At 44.4% G+C, this 9,205-nt stretch overlaps 1 protein-coding gene and 1 long non-coding RNA gene across 3 annotated transcripts in view; both read left to right on the forward strand.

The window, feature by feature from the left end:
- The window catches only part of LOC112078355 (transforming acidic coiled-coil-containing protein 2-like), a 13,486-nt gene extending 8,461 nt beyond the window's left edge, over window positions 1–5,025 (forward strand). The window contains exons 4-6 of the mRNA XM_070442029.1: window positions 4,018–4,178; window positions 4,335–4,432; window positions 4,911–5,025. Coding sequence (XP_070298130.1) covers window positions 4,018–4,178; window positions 4,335–4,432; window positions 4,911–5,025 — 374 coding nt within the window. The remainder of the gene's footprint in view (window positions 1–4,017; window positions 4,179–4,334; window positions 4,433–4,910) is intronic.
- An 18-nt stretch (window positions 5,026–5,043) lies between these two features.
- Window positions 5,044–7,648, forward strand: LOC139026712 (uncharacterized). Of its 2 annotated transcripts, none has more exons than XR_011478627.1 (3): window positions 5,044–5,169; window positions 6,930–7,056; window positions 7,269–7,648. It is a non-coding gene; the product is annotated as an uncharacterized lncRNA (long non-coding RNA). The 2 variants fall into 2 exon arrangements; XR_011478628.1 differs by lacking the exon at window positions 5,044–5,169 and adding an exon at window positions 5,289–5,303.
- Window positions 7,649–9,205: the final 1,557 nt, after the last annotated feature.

The raw sequence follows: 9,205 nt of genomic DNA on the forward strand, positions 1-9,205 counted from the left end.
GGTAGGGATATCCTTGTCTCATCGCGCACCAGCGGACCGCTACGGCGGGCCGGGCGCAGTGCGCGCTAACCAAGGTTGCCAGGTGCACGGTGTTTCCTCCGACACATTGGTGCGGGCTGGCTTCCGGGGTTGGAGCGCGCGCTGTGTTAAGAAGCAGTGCGGCTTGGTTGGGTTGTGTTCGGAGGGACGCATGGCTTTCGACCTTCGTCTCTCCCGAGCCCGTACGGGAGTTGTAGCGATGAGACAAGATAGTAATTACTAACAATTGGATACACGAAATTGGGGTGAAAAAGGGGTTAAAATTAAAATGTATTAAAAAAAAATATATATATATATATATAAATAGTAAATTAAGATACCCCAAAAACGACTATTGTATTTTACTTGCTGCTACGTGAATATGATTGTTACCATGAACACGGATAAGATAGTTACAGACGTGCAAATATCATACCCCTAAGACATGCTAACCTCTACCATGACAATAACAGGGGAGGTTAGCATTTTATACATCATACCCCAAGACATGCTAATCTCTCACCATGACAATAACAGGGGAGGTTAGCATTTATATCATACCCCAAGACATGCTAATCTCTCTCACCATTACAATAACAGGGGAGGTTAGCATTTTATATCATACCCCTAAAACATGCTAACCTCTCACCATTACAATAACAGGGGAGGTTGGCATTTTATATCATACCCCCAAGACATGCTAACCTCTCACCATTACAATAACAGGAGAGGTTAGCATTTTATAACATACCCCTAGACATGCTATCTCTCACCATGACAATAACAGGGGAGGTTAGCATTTTATATCATACCCCCAAGACATGCTAATCTCTCACCATGATAATAACAGGGGAGGTTAGCATTTTATATCATACCCCCAAGACATGCTAACCTCTCACCATTACAATAACAGGGGAGGTTAGCTTTTATATCATACCCCTAAAACATGCTATCTCTCACCATGACAATAACAGGGGAGGTTAGCATATTTATATCATACCCCCAAGACATGCTAACCTCTACCATTACAATAACAGGGGAGTTAGCATTTTATATCATACCCTAAAAACTGCTAACCTCTCACCATTACAATAACGGGGAGGTTAGCATTTTAATATCATACCCGCAAGACATGCTAACCTCTCACCATTACAATAACAGGGGAGGTTAGCATTTTTATATCATACCGCCAAGACATGCTAACCTCTCACCATTACAATAACAGGGGAGTTTAGCATTTTATATCATAACGCCAAGACATGCTAACCTCTCACCATTACAATAACAGGGAAGGTTAGCATTTTATATCATCCCCCAAGACATGCTAACCTCTCACCATTACAAATAACAGGAGAGGTTAGCATTTATATCATAACCCCAAGACATGCTAACCTCTCACCATTACAATAACAGGGAGGTTAGCATTTTATACCATACCCGCAAGACATGCTAACCTCTCACCATTACAATAACAGGGGAGGTTAGCATTTTATATCATACCCCAAGACATGCTAACCTCTCACCATTACAATAACAGGGGAGTTTAGGCATTTTATATCATAACGCCAAGACATGCTAACCTCTCACCATTACAATAACAGGGAAGGTTAGCATTATATCATACCCCCAAGACATGCTAACCTCTCACCATTACAATAACAGGAGAGTTAGCATTTTATATCATAACCCAAGACATGCTAACCTCTCGCCATTACTATAACAGGAGAGGTTAGCATTTTATATCATACCCCCAAGACATGCTAACCTCTCACCATTACAATAACAGGAGAGGTTAGCATTTTATATCATACCCCCCAGACATGCTAACTTCTCGCCATTACAATAAAAGGGAAGGTTAGCATTTTTGGGTGGGTATGATAAATGTGCGTCTGTAACTTTCTCACTCATCGTTATTCACGATTCATTCAGGATTATCCGTTATCATGGTAGCATCCACATTAATGTAGAAGTGTTTATAAATGTATTCTATTCTTATTTACAATAAAAGTGGCTACAAAATGGCACGATAAATTATTTACCATTAATTTCTATTGGGCACAAAATAATCTGAAACACAAGCAAAACAAACGCAAATGCATCCAACACGTTCGTAGAGTCACAGGCTTGATGTAATCATTGCGTGCTATGGGAATATGGGACCAAATACTTCACTTTTGACTACCTTAATAAACATATAAGTACATTTGTCCCAATACTTTTGGTCCCTTAAAATGGGGGGACTATGTACAAGAAAGGCCAACCGATATGAATGAAAATACCCAAATTAAACATGATAGTCTGCACTTAAACTCATAGGCATTTATAACTTTAATCCAAGTGCTGGAGTACTTGTGCAGAGAACATCCCTGGTCATCCCTACTGCCTCTGATCTGGAGGACTCACTAAACAGAGAACATCCCTGGTCATCCCTACTGCCTCTGATCTGGAGGACTCACTAAACAGAGAACATCCCTTGTCATCCCTACTGCCTCTGATCTGGAGGACTCACTAAACACAAATGCTTCCTTTATAAACTATGTCTGAGTGCTGGAGCGTACCTCTGGCTATCCATAAATAAAAACAAGMAAATGGTGCCGTCTGGTTTGCTTAATATAAGGAATTTGAAATKATTTATACTTTTACTTTTGATACTTAAGAATATTTAAAACCAAATACTTTTAGACTTTTACTCAAGTAGTATTTTACAGGGTGACTTTCACTTTTACTCTAGTCATTTTCTATTAAGGTATCTTTACTTTTACTCAAGTATGACAATTGGGTACTTTTTCCACCCCTGTGTATCAATGGCCTCGTTCATTTCGCTCACCGTTCCGTGTTTGTTCTGTCCGCATGCTTCACACAGAAACACAAGGTTTATCAACATTGCCTTCGTGCCACAATGTCCCTAATGCAGGCGTCATTAACTAACGTAGGAAGACGTTAGCAGTAGAAACATACTCTGTTTTTTTATTTTATTGATGTCAAATCCATTCTCTACAATTTCTCAATGAATGTAGTTACCAGTGTGTCTCTGTTTTGCCTCATTTATACTTGGCGCTAACATGCATCCTTAGTCCTGATCTTGTCCGCGTTCTGATTGTGCCCACATGTTCTAGAACATGTTTACACGTGGTATTAAAAATGGCTCTAATATATATCCGTCTACCGTGTCCGCATTGTGACCAGATTTCTAGGTCCCTCTGTATACAAATGATACTCTTGTAAGATGTCCAGACACAATGATTGGCTGACTACCTCCGGAGGCGGTCAGGAAGATCTGATCACAATTAGTCTTTTAATCATCTACATCTGTTAGGAAAATGTGGGCACAATCAAAATCTGGACAAGATTACGACAAAGGATACATGTAAAAACCAGGTATAAACAGGGCGTGCGTGTGTATATGTAAGCATGTGTGCGTGTGTGTGTCGATATACATATTTCTGTGTGTGTGTGTGTCGATATACACATTTGTGTGTGTGCGTGCATGTTTTAGTGTCTTTGTATTTGTGTGTGCAGTATCAGGACCACCATCTCATCTCTGTCCTCCCTCTCCTCTATATCTCTATCCTCCCTCTCCTCTCTCTATCCTCCCTCCATCTCTCTCCTCTCTATATCCTCCCTCTTCTTTCTCTCTCTATCCTCCCTACATCCCTCTATCCTCCCTCCATCCTCTCTTCCTCCCTCTCTCTCTCTAACACTCCCTCTCCTCTCTCTATCCTCCCTCTCCCTCTCTATCCCTCCTCTCCCTCTCTATCCTCCCTCTCCTCTCTCTATCCGTCCTCTCCTCTCTCCTATCCTCCTCTCCCTCTCTATCCTCCTCTCTCCTCTTCTATCCTCCCTCTCCTCTCCTCTCTCTATCCTCCCTCCACCCCTCTCTAACCTCCCTCTATCCTCCCTCCATTCTCTCTCATGTCTCCATCCTTCGTCCCTCCATCTCATGTCTCTGTCTGTCCTCTCTCTCTCTTTCTCTCTCTTTCTGTGTCCTCCCTCCACCAGACGATGAGCAGAGGATATGTCTCTGTCTCACCCACAACCATCCAGCAGCTGATCATAGAGAAGGACCAGGCTCTTTCAGACCTCAACTCAGTAGAGAAAAGTCTGGCCGAACTGTTCAGACGATACGAGAAGCTGAAGGACGTCCTCGAGGCTACCGCAAGGTAGGGGGAGGGGGGGGGAGCACAGACACGCTTCTGACGACTGCATACACACACTTACCGAAGGCTGTTCGTCACTGTCGATCATGACGTATTCCAAGTCATTATTATTGTAGTGTCATGTACTCAGTCGGTTATTTGATGTGCGTCCTTTGTAAGCTCCTGCCTTTGGGGTCTGGATGGCTCAGTTTGGTAACGGTCAGATGCTTAGCAACGCGATCTGTGGATCTCCCCACAGGGATCCATAAGAACTCAGTGTACTGTAACGTAGGATAACATGTGTCTGTTTGGGGGCATCTCATATCAGACCCATTCAAAACACTGTCTCTCTATGTGTTACCATTCAAACACTGTCTCTGTGTGTGTGTGTGTGTGTGTGTGTGTGGTGTGTTTTTACCATTCAAACACAGTCTTTCTGTTGTGTGTTGTGTGTGTGTGGTGGTGTGTGTGTGTGTTACCATTCAAACCACTGTCTCTCTGTGTGTGTTACAATTCAAACACAGTCTTTCTGTGTGTGTGTGTGTGTGTTACCATTCAAACACTGTCTCTCTGTGTGTGTACCATTCAAACACAGTCCCTCTGCTGTGTGTGTTACCATTCAAACACAGTCTCTCTCTGTGTGTGTGTGTGTGTGTTACCATTCAAACACAGTCTCTCTGTGTGTGTGTTATAGTGATAGTTTACTAAAACCCTAAATCAGTGTTCTCTCTTTCTGGCTGTGTGGCTCCCCATCAGAATGAGGAGGTGTGAAGAGGTGTGCTCAGAGTACCTGTCCCGGGTGAGGAAAGAGGAACAACGATACCATGCCCTGAAGATCCATGCAGAGGAGAAACTAGACAGTGAGCCCTGAAGATCCATGCAGAGGAGAAACTAGACAGGTAGCCCTGAAGATCCATGCAGAGGAGAAACTAGACAGGTGAGCCCTGAAGATCCATGCAGAGGAGAAACTAGACAGGTGAGCCCTGAAGATCCATGCAGAGGAGAAACTAGACAGGTGAGTCCTGATGGACCTCCCTCCCCTCTGGAGAAACCTAGACAGGTGAGTCCTGATGGACCTCCCTCCCCTCTGGAGAAACTAGACAGAGTGAGTCCTGATGGACCTCCCTCCCCTCTGGAGAAACTAGACAGGTGAGTTGAGACCTAATGGACCTCCCTCCCCGCTGAGTCTGGTTCCTCTCTAGGTTTCTTCCTTCTCTGATGTCTTTTTCCCTTGCCACTTGGCTTCAGTTCATTTGTTGATAAAAGCTGACGAGATAACGTCTGGTGTTTTTCCATCTAGACAGATCTAAACCAGGGGTTTACCAGTGTTTTTCCATCTAGACAGATCTAAACCAGATCTAAACCAGGGGTTTACCAGTGTTTTTCCATCTAGACAGATCTAAACCAGGGTTTACCAGGTGTTTTCCATCTAGATAGATCTAAACCAGGGGTTTACCAGTGTTTTTCCATCTAGACAGATCTAAACCAGGGTTTACCATGTTTTTCCATCTAGATAGATAAACCAGGGTTTACCATTGTTTTCCCATCTAGACAGTCTAAACCAGGGTTTACCAGTGTTTTCTCATCTAGATAGATCTAAACCAGGGGTTTACCAGATGTTTTTCCATCTAGACAGATCTAAACAGGGGTTATCAGTGTTTTTCATCTAGACAGATCTAAACCAGGGGTTTACCAGTGTTTTTCCATCTAGACAGATCTAAACCAGGGTTTACCAGTGTTTTTCCATCTAGATAGATCTAAACCAGGGTTTACCAGTGTTTTTCCATCTAGACAGATCTGAACCAGGGGTTTACCAGTGTTTTTCCATCTAGACAGATTCTAAACCAGGGGTTTACCAGTGTTTTTCCATCTAGACAGATCTAAACCAGGGGTTTACCAGTGTTTTTCATCTAGATAGATCTAAACCCAGGGGTTCCAGTGTGTTAATGTGTCTCTGGTGTTTGTGTTTTCATCAGGAGTGTAACACTGAAAAACTTGGGCAAAGCAAATCAAAAACGTCTGTATCATTCAAGACTGTTGCTTTGTGAGAAGGTGTTTAAGTTCACGGTTAGCCATTGTGATGTAAATGATCGCTGAAAGTGACCAAGGGCCTTGCCTTGCTCCAAGTCAGAGCAGGTAGGCCGGAGACTTGGCCCCAAGTCAAGAGCAGGTAGGCCGGAGACTGGCTCCAGTCAGAGCAGGTCGGCCGGAGCTTGGCTCCAAGTCAGAGCAGGTAGGCCTGGGCCATGGCTCCAAGTCAGAGCAGGCAGGCCGGAACTTAGTCAGAGCAGGTAGCCGGAGACTTGGCTCCAAGTCAGAGCAGGTAGGCCGGAGCCTTTAGTCAGAGCAGGTAGGCCGGAGCATGGCTCCAAGTCAGAGCAGGTAGGCCGGAGCCATGGCCCAAGTCAGAGCAGGTAGGCCGGAGCCATGGCCCAGTGATACGTGGGTGCCGGCTCCAAGTCAGAGCAGGTAGGCCGGAGCCATGGCCCAATGAGAGCAGGTAGGCCGGACGCCATGCCCCAAGTCAGAGCAGAGACGGGGCCTTGGCTCCAAGTCAGAGCAGGTAGGCCGGAGCCATGGCCCCAAGTCAGAGAGGTAGGACGGGGCCTTGGCTCCAAGTTCAGAGCAGGTAGCCGGAGCCATGGCCCAGTGATACGTGGGTGCCGGCCCAAACAGATAGAAACAAAAAAGTCTGAGCCTTTTTTGGTAAAACACTAGGGTGAATGCTCAGTGGAAATGGTGCCATAAAGTCTGTGTCTCTCTCCTAATGCCCAGGGCGAACTCTGACATTGCCCAGGTGAGATGAGGGCTCGTCAGGAAACAGCAGCGTACCAGGCCTCTCTCAGGAAAGTGAAGGAGAGACATGAAGGTGGACTCACTGGAGAGAACCCTGGAACAAAAGGTACAATCTCTCAAACACACACACACACGTTATGTGTGTGAAAGACTGCATTCAAAACCCAGGTGTCCTGCATGCTACAAGACTATGTTAGCCATCTGCGCCAAAAACAAGATGAAGTCTTCAGTCTAAACATGACCGAATGGAGCCACGTCTCCTTAAGCTTTTCAGAGGGATGTTAAATAACCTCCTGGTTTGTTTCTCTTCCTTAAAAGAACAAAGAGATCGAAGAGCTAACCAAGATCTGTGACGAGCTGATCGCACAAGATGGGGAAGAGCTAGCAACACTGAACACGTCCTGCCCATGTCTCCAGGGCCTCAGGGGGACGGAGTGGGTAGAGAAACAGAAGAAGGACAGAGAGAGGAAGTTTCCTCTTCTATCTCCAACCCCTGGACAGATGGATTTGACGGACAGCTGAGGATGTTCTACACTCTGACAGACTATGTCCAGTATCTACTGGCAACATCGCCCCCAAGAAGTATTGGAGGTAACTCCTGGTCAATGGCTTCCTCACCATGTACAGTTGATGTGCAATGTGTACCACGTATCTTGTATCAATGTTGTGAAAGGGACTTAGAAATGGTTATCATGAATGAGAGAAGAGTGGTGTGGGTGGTTGTGGTACATGTGTACGTGTGTGTGTGTGTGTGTGTGTGGTTGCGTGTGTGTGTGTGTGTGTGTGTGTGGTGGTGTGTGTGTGTGTGTGTGTGTGTGTGGTGTGTGTGTGTGTGTGTGTGGTGTGTGTGTGTGTGATAGAGAGAAAGGATCATTGATTGAAGACATCGAATGACGGGAAAGACTGTTGGTCTGCTGTTGTCATCAGTTGTTAAACACGAGAGAATTAATGTTGGATGAATAGAAAAACAGCAATATTGTGTATATACACACACACACACACACACACTGAGTGTACAAAACATTAAAGAACACCTTCCTACCCCCTTTAGCCCTCAGGACAGCCTCAGTTCATCAGAGGCATGGACTCTACAAGGTGGTGAAAACACCTTGTAGATGCTGTTGACTCCAATACCTCGTTCAAAGGCACTTACGTTTTTTCCCCATTCACCCTCTGAACGGCACACACACACACACACACAATCCATGTCTCAAGGCTTAAAAATCATTCTTTATCCCGTCTCCTCACCTTCATCTACACTGATTTTAAAGTGGATTTAACACGTGACATCAATAAGGGATCATATCTTTCACCTGGATTCACCTGGTCAGTCTGTGTCATGGAAAGTGCAGGTGTTCCTAATGTTTTGTCCACTCGGTGTATATGACAGACTAAATCAACGAATCGTTCAGTTAATAAGAGATATACTTGATCACAGAGAACTGCACGTCAACATATAAACATCCTTCATCTTTTTGTAAATAGGTAAATTGCGCTGATTTAGAATGATTCTAATAAAAATACACTTGCATTTTCATATTCTGTCAGTTTAAATGTCTTCCCTGGATCGTGAAATCTTCGAGACACTTTTTGCTACATATTTTGGGTCATAGCTTTTTAATTTTGATATTATTGATAATGAAAAGTAATTGTTACTGTAATAATCAGTTGTTGGGACAGAGGGTAGTTAATGAATTACATTTCTGACCGGTATGTCACAGTCCTGCTATGGTCGATGTCTTCACATGGTTGGAGCCATTGAACAACAAAAAAGAGCTCTGCACAGCTACACGCCTGGGTTCAAATAGTATTTGAAATCTTTCGGCGTTTGCTCTAGCTTGGCCGGGATTGACAAATTGCAGTTTTGAGACTATTTTATTCGTCTCTTAAAGCCAGGAAAGGTCAATCGAGCACAGATAAAGTAATTGAAATGATTTCGAGTAGTATTTGAACCCAGGTCTCATCTGCTTACAACGCGCAATAAAGGATGGCAATTAAAAAACATGGGCTGTAGCTTCTTTCAAACAACAAGGGATTAGGCTGTGTTTAACTCCCTGACACACACACACACACACACACACACACACACACACACACACACACACACACACACACACACACACACACACACACACACACCACACACACACACACCTACACACACACACACACACCCACCTACAACACACACACACACACACACACACACCTACCTACCTACCTACCTACCTACCTACCTACCTACCTACCTACCT

Source organism: Salvelinus sp. IW2-2015, unplaced genomic scaffold, assembly GCF_002910315.2.
Source record: "Salvelinus sp. IW2-2015 unplaced genomic scaffold, ASM291031v2 Un_scaffold5572, whole genome shotgun sequence".
NCBI classification, from domain to species: Eukaryota; Metazoa; Chordata; class Actinopteri; order Salmoniformes; family Salmonidae; genus Salvelinus; species Salvelinus sp. IW2-2015.